The sequence below is a fragment of the Nasonia vitripennis genome, chromosome 4 (genome assembly GCF_009193385.2).
Source record: "Nasonia vitripennis strain AsymCx chromosome 4, Nvit_psr_1.1, whole genome shotgun sequence".
Classification (NCBI taxonomy): Eukaryota; Metazoa; Arthropoda; class Insecta; order Hymenoptera; family Pteromalidae; genus Nasonia; species Nasonia vitripennis.
This window is the reverse complement of record NC_045760.1, coordinates 32,902,405-32,917,412: the sequence shown is the minus strand read 5'-3', so window position 1 is coordinate 32,917,412 and position 15,008 is coordinate 32,902,405. Positions and strand designations below refer to the sequence as shown.

At 52.0% G+C, this 15,008-nt stretch overlaps 1 protein-coding gene across 4 annotated transcripts in view; it reads right to left on the bottom strand.

The window, feature by feature from the left end:
* Nucleotides 1–3,454: 3,454 nt before the first annotated feature.
* Nucleotides 3,455–15,008, bottom strand: part of LOC100115855 (acetylcholinesterase 1) — a 33,273-nt gene continuing 21,719 nt past the window's right edge. For all 4 annotated transcript variants that reach the window (XM_008216352.4, XM_001600408.5, XM_016989766.2 and 1 more), the window contains 7 exons: nt 13,234–13,755; nt 12,949–13,179; nt 12,572–12,863; nt 11,861–12,496; nt 11,546–11,707; nt 11,220–11,398; nt 3,455–6,579 (listed from right to left, as the gene is read on the bottom strand). In XM_008216352.4, the coding sequence (XP_008214574.1) occupies nt 6,422–6,579; nt 11,220–11,398; nt 11,546–11,707; nt 11,861–12,496; nt 12,572–12,863; nt 12,949–13,179; nt 13,234–13,741 (2,166 nt within the window). In that variant the 5' untranslated portion in view covers nt 13,742–13,755 and the 3' untranslated portion in view covers nt 3,455–6,421. The remainder of the gene's footprint in view (nt 6,580–11,219; nt 11,399–11,545; nt 11,708–11,860; nt 12,497–12,571; nt 12,864–12,948; nt 13,180–13,233; nt 13,756–15,008) is intronic.

Below are 15,008 nucleotides of genomic sequence, written 5' to 3'. Positions count from 1 at the left end.
AGAGATAATTAATTCATTCATAAATATAATCGGCTTACATTATTGTAATGCGCCTCTGTCAAACAAGTTCTCTCTCTCTCTCTCTCTCTCTCTCTCTCTCTCTCTCTCTCTCTCTCTCTCTCTCTCTCACGATAAATCTCACGCTTATCTCTCTCACCATACACGCATGAGCGCAATCACCCCAACAATACGTGATACACTATTATCCTGATACTCATTGTTCTCGTTCTTCGTCCCTCCATTAATGAACCGTCGCGCTTTTTCCGAGATACGAACTCTCGATGTATTATACTTTCTTCATAGATTTTTGCAATTTTTTTTTCTGTTTCCGAGAAAGGAACGATTCTGTACATCGTTGCTTTCTGGGAATATGTTTTCGACCTTACACTCATTAGTACATCATTAATTGTATAGCAATAGTGATTTTTCGACTTTTTCGTCTTTTTTCAGCTTTAGTTAGTATAACAAAAAGCTCGTTAAAAAAATAAAAAAACAGCTAGAGTCGCTCAAGTTTCACTTTGTATATAATTATGTCCTTTATAGGCGTACAATATTGGATGCGAGTGAGTGTTTGTAACTGTGATATATTTTATATTCAGATGTTCTTTTTTTACCCGAGGAAGATATGAAAGCACACGCCGTCAATTAAAAACCATATACGCCCGCGTGCATAAATGAACTACTCTCTGTCGCATAGTGCTTACTAGAGCTTAAACAATCAAAGCGTTGAGAACCAATTGAGCGAACTATATGTGTGTACATGTGTGAGTCTGCACGCTGGAGGCGTGCTTTTCGAACACGAGATTTCCAATCAGGTGTTGTTCACATTTGTCTTAGTACCATTTGGCTGTTTATTTTTATTTATTTGTTTTTTTTCTCACAATTTTGCGTGTACATCTGAAGCTCGCCAGGTCCGCTAAACGCGTATATTTTAAGAAACCGAATCAAAAGTATGCACACTCCCGGCGAGATATGTACTTGGTTATATCATTTTTTTTCTCTCACTTTTTCTATCCGGCTAAGAATGAGAGTTCATTAGAGCTTATTTAGGCCTGCGGGCTACTTTTTTTCTTGTCCGGGAACCTGGAGCTGCGTATCCCGGCGATTGAAATTTGTGAAAACTCTCGCTCTCTTTACATAGTTCTTTTGTTTTTATAATATATCGAATGCGAGATTATTCGACTCGTCCCCCTCTCCCTCTGCAGACTATATATATATATCTGGATATATATTAACCGTCTGATGCTCGCGAGATCCCTGCGATATATCGTACTGTACTTGGTTATGCCTTTATTCGTACGTAAATGATAATGTTAAGTTCGAATGTTCTGTCTCTAGTTTTATTATTTCATGGTAGCGAGAATCCAAGAGCGCAAGTTGCATAAAAATTGATAGAGTTTAGCGGCATTATAATTGTGTATGCATATTTACTTAAATTTAAATATTTCCATAGCTCATTTAACACGTTATACATATAATACCTAATAGTTTAACCAGTTTGACGTAAATAATGTTTTTTTTTTCGATTTACGAAAACCGTAAATATTATATATATATATAGAGTAAACTTTGATGTATATACAGTTTGATATACATTACTTTACGTATCCATGAATATTATATCACGCAATAACTTGTACATAATATTATAAACATTTACATGTACTATATTTATGTACAATTATCCTTCTGTGGCGTGTGTGTATTCGAGTGTGTGCGCGCGCGCGCGCGCGTGCGTATGTCGATCACGATAATCTGGATCCCAAGAAAATTTAGTAGGAGCAAGATTCTGTTCGACAATTGTTTAACGACAACCCGCACGAATGGAATATCGCAGTGGATCGTCGCGCTGAAGACGCAAGAAGACGCAAACATATGAACTTCTTGGTATTGAGAGTACAATGTAGCTTTTCACTTCTCTAGCTGGCCTCGTTTCCTTTTTTTACAACAAGTACAGTTGCTGCAGCAGCAGTTGATTAAAATTAAGGCGCGCGTTTGCCCGCATTATTTATTAATTGTTTTGTTTACCGTTTGACTAAACGCTCGAGTTCTCCTATGCAGAATTAGAGTCTCCGCGAAGACTTCGGAAGGAGGGGATGAATCTCGATGATAAAAATCGGCGAGAGCATTCGACGAAGGAAAAAAAAAATTAGCAAGTACCATACGTGTGCGACTGCGCGGCTGATGAACGATGGGAAAAAAGGAAGAAAAGGAGAAGAAGAATCCGAGAGAAAATAAGAGAGCTCGGACGGATGAAGGATGTGCGGCGAGGGTTGCGAGAGCTGGCGAAAAGAATAGGGAGAGAGAGAGAGAGAGAGAGAGAGAGAAGACAGGTAATATCTGCGCGCGGATGCGGCAGGAAAATCGATAGGAGACTACCACATTATGCTCTTCTCTCTCTCTCTCTCTCTCTCTCTCTCTCTATCTCTGTCTCTTCGCAGAGAAAATGAGGTCTACACGCGACCCCCCCTTGTGTTGTATGCGCAGCCATCTCTCGAGGTGAAAACCTACTGGTTACCCTGATATTTCCAGACGTGGATTTGCGCGAAATACTGCGGAATAAGAGCCGTCGCCAGTCAGAGCGAGAATCGTCAAATTTAGTAAATGAAAAATAAACAAGGACAAGCGAAGGAGCTGTTGGCGCTCGCGAACCCTCTCCTCCTCCTCCTCCTCGGAGAATGCTATTTATTGTACAGTTTCGTGTTCCTAGTGCGGTGCTTCCGCAGCGGCGGCGCGAATCGCCATAATGAGAATCCATCTGACTGGAGATCGCGAGAGACGCGCCGTAAAGAGAAGATGATGATTCGGGAGCTGGAGCGAGGCCAAGGGGGGATACACAATAAACTCGGCCTGCCAAGTTTCCTACCGAAAGTCGTCGGTTCTTCCTCGTCTTCCTCCGTTCCTTTCTTTCTCTATTCGTTTGATTGAAAACGCGCCGATCAAGTACGGCATGAAATCCGAGGTAATAACGAGCGAGTCCATGGCGTGCAATATCCTTCTACTGCAGCGCAATTATTGTTTTGCATCGAGAAAGCTCCAAGAGCGCGAAAAAGCCCCGGGCCCTGTGAGTGGTAGCGAAATGATGTAATCGAGCCCTGCAATGAAACAGCGTCAAAGCACGCGCTGCGAGCTATTAACGACCCTCGTTATTTCCTCATTTTTTTCATCCTCGCGCATTGCTAATTGCGCCCGGGGCCGCGTCATCGATTGGATCTGCAATTCAATAGGCCGCGTAATTAGCCCCCGACGCTCCCGTGTCCTGATCGCCTGTGTTTGGTAAATAATTAGGCCGATGCGCCTCGCAGATTCGAGATCTTACCTTATATTCCCGCGTCTTTCTATCGACACGGCTCGGGTTTTGCGTAAGCGTGTATTATTCGTGCAAAACGAAAATGCATCGTCGGAGCAACTTCGCAAGTTCGAACGCAACTCAAGGTAAATAAACGAAACAGTATGATGTTGATGTTGAGTAACACATTTTTAATTATTTTTATAATAAAAACAGAAGCATCGCTAGTGAAAATCGAAATGACTTTTCAACTCATGTACAATCAAGGTTTCATCCTTCTTTTTTCTAGCTATATACTCGCGCATGACCAATTGACCACACTTTGAATCCATTTGCACCATTTTAAAAGATATGTCTCGAGACAAGACAACGCACACGCATAATCTTATACTTGTATATAGAGTATGTCAAGTAGATTCAGTCTACTTCATTCCATATATAATATAATATAATATTCATATAACTATTTTTTCTTTACCAGTTTCTCTTATATTTATATATGTATATATATAATAATCATTTGCTTGGAGCTTCTTTTCTGTCTTTGTCCTGGTATATTCTACTCATATATTTGTTTGTTTGTTTGTTTGTTTGTTTGTTTGTTTGTTTATTTATTTATTTATTTTTTCCTCGCTATTCATACGCCCGCGGATCAGAGACATACAGAGAAACAGAAACATTTTAATAATTTTCTTTTTTCTTTTCGTTTCGAGAAGCCACTTTTATCGACCCTCGCTCGTGGTTGTCGTTGAAACAGATCGGTTTCTCGCTTTCCCTCTGTTTCCATCCAGTTTATGAGAGCAATTAGCGTTAAACGTCCAGCACTGCTTCGGCTTTCAGCCTGGCCCTTCGCATCCGTTCTTCACAGCGCGCGTGCGAGCGTGTGCGTGTGCGTGTGCGTGTGTGTGTGTGTGTGTGCCTGCGCAAACTCTCTCGGGCTACAATACAAAAAGCAAGAATAAAGACTCGAAGAAAGGGAGAAACGCGCGGGAGCTGACATAGTCGGCAAGGTGCAGAGACATCCTTATATAATATTTTATTTATTTTGTTTAACCTCGTCAAGTCACGAGTCTGCGTCCGTTGTTTTGTTTTTCGACGTGAGCGTGATTCGTCTTTTTTTTTTCTCATTTCGTCACAAGTACTTATATCATAACTTGAAAATGATTTGATCATCTATATAGTATAATTATATTTATTCACTCTTATGGTCGTGATTTCGTAGTGATCGTCGGGTTCTTGGCTTTCATAGTGAAATCTTGGGAGCATCTTTATACATATATTCATAGTTGAGTTTAAGGCAGCAAGAACGATTATTTAACGATGGCCAGGCGCGCGGCTCCGCGAGCCTCGACGTTTGATTACTTCTTCAGAAGCAGAGAGAAAGAGAGAGAGACAGAGAGAGAGAGAGCCATTCAAGATGCGCGTGCGTAGGCGTGCGTAGGTTCCAGCGGAGCATTCCTCGTGAATAAGGAGCTGAGGGCTGCCGAAAAGGACTGGCTCGTTGTCGCGTGCGATCCGGCCATGCCAGATAAGCGGGGATGAGGAGGGCGCCGCCGTCTTATCGCGAGGCGCTGGCGCAGCGCCGCAAATCACGACCGATTGGCGCTCACGCGACGCCTGTTATAATCCAGAGGACTTTTATTACGCGGCGCACGACGCAAACGTGTGCTGCTCGCTCGGGAATTGGGGGATTGAGGCTCAAGGAGAAGCGCCGAGAGCGTGTGCGCTAAAGGAGCGACGTGCTTTGAAAGCGAGACGTAATTGCGTGCGCGTTTGTTCACTCGTTCTGCCTTTTTAATTGCTCCGCTTGTTTTGCGAGCTGCCGTTTAATCATCATATCTGGCGTCTGCCAGATGTACGAAATGTCGCAAAAGGAGATGCAGAGCACGGCGGATTATTCGGTGGGAGCTGGGGGAGACCGCCGCGGCTTTGACCATCGCGAATGAAGAGAATGCGTCGATGTGTAGTACGTGTTTTTTTTTATTACTTAATGTCGTTTTTCTCCCTTCGCTCCGCCAAGGAAGACACGCTTTTGGAAAAAACTCGGAAGCGCTCGAGTTATCATATATAATTATCAATATTATTTGTTGGTTATTATTATTATTATTATTATTATTATTATTATTATTATTATTATATCAGTATTGTTATTAGTATTATTAATATCATGTTATCAGTGTTGTTGTTATCGTTATTACGATGAAACTCCGCGACGCGACGTAATATAATATCGCTCGCCGCAGCATTAACAACGAAAAAAAAACGACAAAACCTTCATTCTTCATCATCAAGCCAAGAGCCATAAAGTCACAACGTACTATACTTATGCGCGTTCCAAGCTGGAGGAAGCGCTTAAGGTACGCCGCGACGTCGCAGGAGTGCAGCTATATCTCGAGGTGTTATCTACAGTAGAAAAGCACGTCGCGAATTCTTGCCTTGTTTTCCCCGTTTGCGTTATCGTTAGCGTGTGCGTGTGCGTGTGCGTGCGCGTGCGCGCGTGCGTGCGTGCGTGCGTGCGTGTGTGTGTGTGTGTGCCCTGCATTCGAGTGGCAGTCGCCGACGAACAAGGTGTCACTGTATTAACGCACACTCTCCCCTACATGGCTATAATATTTCGGTATAACTAGAACATTCGTATAATTATCATCAACTTGGCCCTATGACTGTGTTTCATTTAGAAATTATGCTAAAATACTGAGCGTTATTATATGTATAGTGAAAAGAGTCGGTGTCCCTCGATCCTCCGCCCCCTCGACGTTCCGATGTAATAAATCTACAGTTGTCCTTCTCCTCTGCGCGTTATCGTGTGCAATATACTTACAATCGATATAACGGTATCAAAGTGGAGGAGCAAGCTGGCGAGGCGAGAACAGGGAAGGGGAGAAAGCGCGCGAGCGACTTGGTTCTGCGTCGGGAGGAAGGAAAGAGGCAAGAGGAGGGGGTATCGATGAGCGGTGCGCGGCAGGGCACCGGCTTTCGTCTCCTCCTCGTTGGCCGTTAGCCGTGCGTGTGAGTGCGCGAGCGATGATGCTGCATCCGCTGGCTGATATGTCGTCAGTGCTGCTGCTGCTGCTGGTCGGAGGCTGGCGCGGTAGGCGGCGGCGCCGGGCTGGCGCCCACCTCGGCCGGGAGCTAGACGGGTCCGCGAGGCTGCGGCCAGAGCTGCGAGGCGCCCGACAGGGCGCGCAGTCCGATCGTCACCAGGGACATGAGCAGCAGGCAAGCGCCCCGCGAGTCCAGCGCCGGTGCGGCCGCGCCGCTGCAGGTCTCCTTCGACTGGTCCAGCTTGGCTGCAAGCACCGATTCAAACGGTCAGTCAGTCGCGAGAGCACGCGCGTCCCGTTCCCCCGGAGCGCTGTGTGCCGTAGGCACTGGGGCGCGTCGAGTTTGCCGCAGCGGTCGTGAATTATCGAGATCCGGGTCTGGCCTCGGCTGCTGCCGCCGCCGCCGCCGATAAAACAGAGAAAGAGAGCGGCAGGGGGGGGGGATCGGTCTCTGGGGTTGCCCGGGTTTTATCGCGTGCGCCGCGAAAACAAAACACTGATAAAACACCGACACTGCGCAGCGTACCTTTCGTTCGTCAGCCTGTACAGGTGTTTCGTTAAATTTTTATCGCCCGCGAGACTTTTTCCATTAGGACGATTGCAGCGCGGAATTCATTATTTTTCATTATTTTCGCCCGGCGGCTCGCGTCCTTTGTGAAGAGGCCAGTGCAGCCAAACGCGGAAAAGCTCGTGTATACAATTGAGCGGGCAACTCGAGTAATCCGGCTGGGGTGAAAAAAAAAAATGAGACGGAGGCGCAAAGCGGCAAGTTTTCAAGGTAAAAGCGACTGGTCGCCGCTCTCTCAGCGCGGGCAGCCTCGGATCGATGCGCCGACACGCGGCACAGCAGTCGACACAGCAGTCGACACAGCATCTGCTTCGGCGGCCGCGCGAGGGGGGCCCAGGCGAAACAAGGCGGATAGGAGTTTTTCATTCCACGGCGCGACCAAGGATTTGGCAGTCGAGCCTGGACGAGAGAGCGCAATGAAGAAGAGCACCGAGTCCACCTGCCCGGCTGCTTTTTCGACGCGGCTCATCGCGGATTGCCCCCGAGTGATGAATCGGCTTTGCTCGGCTCATTTGAATAATTGCCGCGGGAGAGTTGGGCTATTGATTTTGCCATCAGGCCTCTCGGATTGATCATACTTTTACTTTAATCGACGCAAGCCAAGCACAATGCGCGCAGTACAGTAGAGGCGCGAGCAGAGAAGAACAATAATGGCCAGAGGGCAATCGGGTGTGGTCTGTATGGATTTTTTTTTTTACTAGAACCTATACACTCCATTCTCTCTCTCTCTCCCCCTCTCCCTCCCAATATCTCACTCCCGTTCGACGTTTATTTAGCGAGGTGTGCAGCGTCGAACAATAAAAATTATTCTCCCTCGCTGTGAATCTCACGCACTTGTTCACCGCAAGCTCCCCGAGCCTCCCTACTTGATCGCTCATCCCGCAGGCGCTTTGTCGACGAGTTGCCGGCCGATCGATACAGACGAGTCCGGAGCTTGACGATTTTCGACGGAAAGTTCGGAGAGACTCGAAAGCATTTCCGAATCGATTCATTTCGATGCCCCTCAGCAGTATCATTCGATTCCTTCTCTGTACGGCGATACGAGCACAGCCTGCTCACGGAAAATAGCGACCAAAGTACTCGACGTCTCGGCAGTAAACTAGCGAGCTTTCAAAGAGTATTAAAACGACGGTCGGGAATTGTTTTCGGATACAGGCAAGACGGAGCAGCAAAAGCAGCACGTGCTGCTTGCTGGGGCTTTACCTGTACCGGGGGGGGGGGGCGCCCCCCTTAGATTAAGCGGCACTCTTTATTCGGTTTGTTTGTCAGTTTTGAATGGATCAGCGTTTAATAAAAGCGCGAGCGCTGATTTTAACGAACGTTTCAAAACTAATAAAATTATCGAGCGCGAAAAAGCAGAAAAAAGCGCAAACTCCGGCGCGTGGGGTGAAAAGCTTCAATTCCGCCGGGGACACGTTTCACAGCCGCGGAAGAAAAGAAAGGACGACTTGCGCAAACTTGGCTTCCTTTCTCTCCGGCGCGCGGATCCTCGGAGGCTGCCGGCGGGAGCGGCGAGAGGGAAAGTCGCTATGCGGCAGACTGAAAAATTGAGAGAGCCGATTGGCCTGTCGCGCGCGCTTGCTTTGCATCGGCGGCCCTCATTTTTCTTTCATCCGGCGCGCGTTTGATGCTGCGCTGCACGTCCGATTGCTTTTTCATGCCGACGAAGCTCGCGCCGTTACTTTACACGGATTTTCGCGCGAGCCAGAGCCGATCGGGATTTATCGATGACTGCGTGCGCGCGACTCAATTATTCGGGCGGACGAGTGAATTTCGAAATTCCAGCGCTCGATTCGGCCGATTCCTATCCGGAGGATTGGAAGATTCGCGCGAGCAGCGAGCTCTTCTTTCGGCTTTCCAATCTTTTCTGCGACAGACGCAGGGATCCCCGCGCTAACAGAATTTGCATCCAGAAGGAGGGCATTATACGGCAGTGGCGGTGGGGGCGTCGTCCCGGCGCGTGACGTCAGAGACAGCAGGGAGAGAGAGAGAGAGCATCCGAGGCCTATTGTCGACACGGCGGCAGCGGGAGTTGCGCTCCGGCATCGACGTCATAACCTAGTTATTTCGCGAGCGAATCTACTCCCACCCTCTCTCCCCTTGTGCATGTGAATATGCGGCGCCGTGATTTAGGGGCTACGCTAATTTTCCCGTCTGCAGCCTCTTTTTTGCCGGATGCACAGATACGGCTCGCTTCGCTTTGGGGCTCCTCTTTTATATTTTCGAGTGTATCGGGTTAGCGACGTTACTGTCGATAAGTTAAAAGGCGGCGCTGATAGGGCTCTCTCGAGTTTCAGTTCTTCTATTCACCTGATATCTGCAGATTAAACATCCAGCGGGGAATCCGAAAGTAGAAAGAAGATAGCAGCCGCGCAGTGTAGCATCGGCCTTCAAGTAGTAAGCTCCCCGTGGCGTCAGCCAACGACCGACACACATGCACCGGTGCTCCGAAGGGCTCGCTGTTTTCAGGTTACGCGTGCCTACTCCTCTTTCTCCAACTGTTACACAAGTACACAAGGAGTCGCCCGAGATACACACACGCACACATGCGGATACACCTATATACGTGCACCCGGAGAGGGGGGGGGGGAGAGAGAGAGAGAGAGAGACCGGAAGGAGGAGGAGGCTTTATTTTTAGCTCGACTGCATGCTGCTGCTACACCCACACAGGCTCGCGCTCGGCTGTAGGGCAGTGGCCCCGCGGTAGTCTCTTTAAAGCTTGCGAGCTCCCTCTCTTCCTTTCTATACCCTTCCCCTCACCGTCCTCGTCGTCGTCATCACTTTGCTCGTTTTGTTCTCCCCGAGATGCGGAGGGAGGAGGCAAGAATCGCCGCTTCAAGATCGGGAGATAAGAAAGCGCGTACAAAGAGGTGGGCCCGAGCTCGGTCACGGAGAAAGTTCGAGCGAGGCCTTTCTTCTTTCTTTCTTTCTTACGTTTAATGGCGCAATCAAGGGACAAATGCTACGAAGCCAAAGCTTATCGCTCGTTTGCATCAACAACTGCGTTTGCGTGTCGCAATGTGCCCGCCGCCGGTAATGGATTTTAATGTCTCGTTAGGAACGCTTATCTCGGGAAAAATCGGCCGACAATTTTACTAAAAGCATCCTAAAATAGAGTCTCGAAAGTTTGAGCGCCGTTTTTGCTTCTTCCTCGTCTCGGCCCCTTCGCCATCCGAGACGGTTTCGAGCTTGAAATGAATCCTCGTTGCGTACTCTAAAGGTTTCAGGCAAAATGTGGGCGTTTTTCACTAGCCGTTAATTCCTCAGATCGCATCGTCGTCGTCGCGAAAGAGCCTCTCACCGTCTCTCGGCGGCAGAGGGCTTAATTAGCAATGCGAAAGCCATGGGCGGCCCTAATTAAGCGGCTGTATCCGATATCGCGCCGCTCGGCGGAGCGGCAGTCTCCCCTTTGACTGCGCCTTGCTGCGCCGCGTAACTCTCGACGGCACGCGGCGGATCGCGAGGAGCTGGGGCCTGTAATCTTCCGTGAATCAGAGAGATGCTGCTTTCCGGCGTGATTGCTGGGCCGGGGATGCGGATCGATAACGGCTGTATGGAATTTTTTGATCCAGCCCTAGCCTGGAGCACGCAGTCTCTCGGCAATTTGTCGCCCTATTGTGGGATTCGCGCGCCTATACCCCAGGGCTAACCCCTTTACGCGCGCAGCGCCGGCGGTAATTATCCGGATTATACTCTGCCGTTGCATTATGGCCGGCCACCCCCGATGCGAAATCGCTCGGGAAAAAGGATGCAAAATCTCGAGGCTCGTGCTGCGTCTTTTCTTTTTTCCATCTTTCTGCTCCTCGCTCCAAGTGGAGCAGTGATAACGAGCATTGAATAAATCATGTAACGCTTGATTTCTTCCGGCTTTGTTAATCAGGCGACAACGAATCCTCTCGCCTGCTCGGATCTGGAGACGATAGATCGAGGCCGAGTCTGAGAGCCGCGGCTGGCTGTGGAGGGCCAGCCCCCACCTCCCACCCCACTTTCGATTCAACAGGTGTCATCCGCGAGTGAGGGACAATTGACGAGCAGCGGCCGCGGCTCAATTAGCGCGGCGTGCGTGGCGAGAAGGAGAGCAGAATGGAAAAAGAGGGAGAGGGAGAGTACAAGTTGTTACTCTTGGAGACGCGTCGAGTGCGGGATTGTAAGCCCGGCGGCGAGGATCGAAGAGTTCGAGGAGAGAGCTCGATGGAGGCTTTGTGCGCGCGACTTTTGTTTCGCCGGCACTGGCATGGAGTGCGGTGTTTACTTCGGGAGTCGAGGAACTCAACGATTGAGAGAGAAGAAAGGACGCCGCGCGAAAGGGTATACTCACAAGTGGCGGCGAGCAGCTGGGGCAGGTACTTCTTCCAGAAGGCGCACTGCCTCACCCGGGGCCCGTAGCCGATCTCCGTGGTGTTGGTGTCGAGCGTGAGGTACTCCTTCTTCGTGGCCGTGTGCACCGGCCAGGTGACCTCCGTCCACGACGAGCCGTCGTCGCCCATGTTCGGGTCCCTGCAATCATGGTTCCTCAGTGCATCATCGCTCTCCTGAACATTTGACTACTTGAAGAGCAGACTCAGCGCGCAAGGAGGGCCGCGAGTGCTCATATATTTTTAGCGCGTGCGTCGCGCACGCTCATTAGGCGCGAAAGCGTCTTACCCAGTTTTAGCAAAGTTCGCCCAGTATCTCATCATCCTCTTGGACAAGTGCTTCTCCTCTTGCGTGTAGCCCTTGGTGGGGTCAAGTGGCTCGCCGAAAATGTAGCTGATCTCGTCGGCGTGCATGACGCCCGTCCACCTCGGCCAGGGGTTGTTGGCGGACCTGGCGGCAACAGCGGGTTGTCAGCGGGTTGTCAGCGGGTTGTCAGTCGGCAGTTAGCAGTTAGCAGTTAGTTAGCAGTTAGTTCGCAGTTAGTTCGCAGTTAGTTCGCAGTTAGTTCGCAGTTAGTTCGCAGTTATAATCGCGGCGACTGACCTGTGCGTGTAGTAGTACATGTAGACCTTGTTGCCCGTCTCGGCGTACCTGCTGGCGAACTCGTTGACGTTGCAGGTGAAGTGGTAGTCCCCGACGATCTTGTCGAGGGCGTTGCGGTTGGCGTCGGGGTCGTCGGGCCGCAGCCAGTCCGTGTACTCGTAGATGATGGCGTAGCGGCCGATCGGGTTGACGTAGGGGTTCAGCTCGCTGACGGCGCGCACGAACTCGTCGCGCGGCACCTTCACGTCCTCCGTGCCGTCGATCCTGAAGAGCTCGGTCAGGTAGTAGATGATGAAGTAGAAGCCCTCCTCCGTGTTCGAGCCCATGAGGATGTTGGCCTTCTTGAAGGACTCGGTGAGCATCGAGCGCTGGGGCGTCTCGTCGAGGAAGGCCCCGTCGATGACGGGCACGAAGGGGAACTCGCAGATGCCGAGGGTGCCCCACTCGCTGTTGACCAGCACCTCGGCCTCCTGGCTGATGAGGCAGTCGATGACGGCGCGCAGGTCCGACTTGTCGTGGGGGCAGCCGACGGCCTCGGCCAGCCGCAGGCCGCGCATTATCGACTCCTCGCGCGTTATTATCGCCCAGGGCGCCGTCGCCGAGCCGGACTGCATTATCGCCTGGTTGAAGAGGTGCCTGCGGGCAGCGAGAGCTCGGTCGATTCGTCGATTCGTCGATTCGTTATATGCGGTCACGCGAGGCGAGTCTCACCTGGAGAGCGGCGAGAGCAGGAGCATCGAGACCGAGACGGCGCCGGCGCTCTCGCCGAAGAGGGTGACGTTGTCGGGGTTGCCGCCGAAGGCGGCGATGTTGTCGCGCACCCACTGGAGCGCCATCATCTGGTCGAAGAGGCCGGCGTTGCCCGGCACGTCCGAGGTGCCGAAGTAGAGGAAGCCCAGGCTGGCCACGCGGTACTGCATCGACACCAGGATTATGTTCTCCTCGCTGACGATCGTCCGGTGGTCGTAGACGTCGAGGGTCGCCGTGCCCGAGTAGAAGCCGCCTGCGCGCAATCATATTGTCCGCGAGGAGATTTAGGCCGATTCCGCGCCGAACATGGACGAATTATCGCTGCATTGGGAACTCACCACCGAATATCCATACCATGACAGCGGCGTTAGTAGGCCGAGGCTTGGGCGCGACGACGTTCACGTAGAGGCAGTCCTCGCTCAGGGGCGTGTTGGGGTTCCACATCATGGCGCCGGAGAAGTCGCCGAACACCGTGTCCAGGATCTGCACGCAGCTGTTGGGCGGGCTGGTCGCGTTCAGGACGCCCTCCCACGCCTCGGCCGGTCGCGGGTGCCGGAACCTCAGGGGGCCTGCGAGCAGTCACCGCGTTACGTCGGCCACGGACAAGACGAGCGGAAACTCACCGAGGGGCTTCTGGGCGTAGGGTATGCCGAACCAGGCGTCGACCTTCTTGCCGGTGGTGGCGGTCAGGGTCGCGCCCTTCACGCGGCCCTTCTTCGTCTGGACGACGAGGGGGTCGTCGCTCCCGGGCTGCTGCTGCTGCTGCTGCTGCTGGGGCTGCGGCGGCGGGGGCAGCGTCTGCGCCTGGGGGGCGGCCAGGTGCTCGGGTCGCGGCAGCGGCTCCTCCAGCGGCGCCTCCATCGATCGCGGCTGCTCCTGCTGCAGCCCGAGGTCCGAGGCCGCGTGGTGCCTGCCCCGGTGCGAGGGCGAGCCGAGCGCGCCCCGGAGGTCAAGGCCGAGCGCCAGCAGGAGCAGCGACAGCGCCATGGCCGAGTTCAGCCGCGCGTGCCGCCGTCCCGCGGCTCTTTCGGCCGGCCGGCCGTGCTGGTGGTAGTGGTAGTGGTGCTCGTGCTCGCGCTGCCGCTCCTGGACTCGATGCTGGCGATGCTGCTGCTGCTGCTGCCCCGGCATCCTCCTCGAGCAGCCTGCAACGGAGAGGGGCTTCGATTTTCCAAGATCATGAGCCAACAACTATCCCGCATTCCGAGGCATATCGATTCCCGTGATTGGTTTCGTGCGGATTCCGACTCCGAATTAAAAGTTATTAAACTCCTTCCGGAAGGTTGCGAAGACGGCCTTCACCCGGACTGCGCTCGCGCTCGCGACGCAGTCGATGAAGTCATCGCTTCGGACGACTATCGGAAGACCGAACGAGGGAAATTAATTAAAGTCATTTTCTTAGCCACCTCCTCGTCCGCTTCTTTCGCCTAATTCGGCTCGCCGGGTTCGCGGATAAATCATTCGTTGTTTCGGTTCTTCCGATTCGATTGCCGCGCTCGCTGGACTGGAGCGAGCAGGCGCGCAGCTCGATCGGCCGCGATCTCGATTGATTGAATTATGAATGCGCCGCCGTGCGCTCGATAGCGCGGGGGTCGATTGGAAAAGCCTGCGACTCGTTCAGCGATTCTTCGTGGCCGCCGGTGTGACAAGCCGGCCCCGTTATTCTCGAAAGTTCCTCGCGACTCGTCCCAGACTGCACGCGACGTCGGGCGCCGGACTCGAAGCAATTTGCCGGCTTTCCGTCGCTCCCGACACACACGCACACACAAACGCAAACTGGCTGCTGCTTCTTCTGCGCTAATTAACGGCCAACTCGACGTTCGCCCTCTTCCGCGATTATGCGCGAGGCTTCAACTCTTCTTCTTCTCCTCCTACTATCCGAGAGTGAGAGAGAGAGGCGGGCGGGGGCCGGTCGCGCGTAATGAGCTTTTGTTTGCCGGCTGCGCCGAGTTTCGGCTGCATTTCGCTGCATTATTTATGAGCCGCGTAGATGCACGGCTGGAAAACGCTCGTTTCTTTGTTTGCTCGCAGTTTGCTGGAAATTTTCGCGAGAACGCTTCGTGGCTGGCAATCGGGAAGAGGCGTGCGCTGCTGGGGAGGGCCGAGAGAAAACAAGAAACAAGGTCGGCTCTGGTGAATAAGCAATGGAAGGAGAGCCGACTGTCCAAACAAATCCGTTTCCCGAAAACAATCAATTCCGCACTTTTCCACTCGGATGCCACTCGATCCGATACCCAGACTGTTTGTCCCAGTGGCGCTGCAGCCCTTGTGCGTCTTTCGCTGCTTTCTTTCATCCGCTCCCCCGGAGATCCGCCTGCCGAGAGGAAGCCTCGCGTCGACGTGCGCGGTGAACATTTCGAAAAATTAATTTCCTCCGAAAAAGTCCTTCGACGCCCGC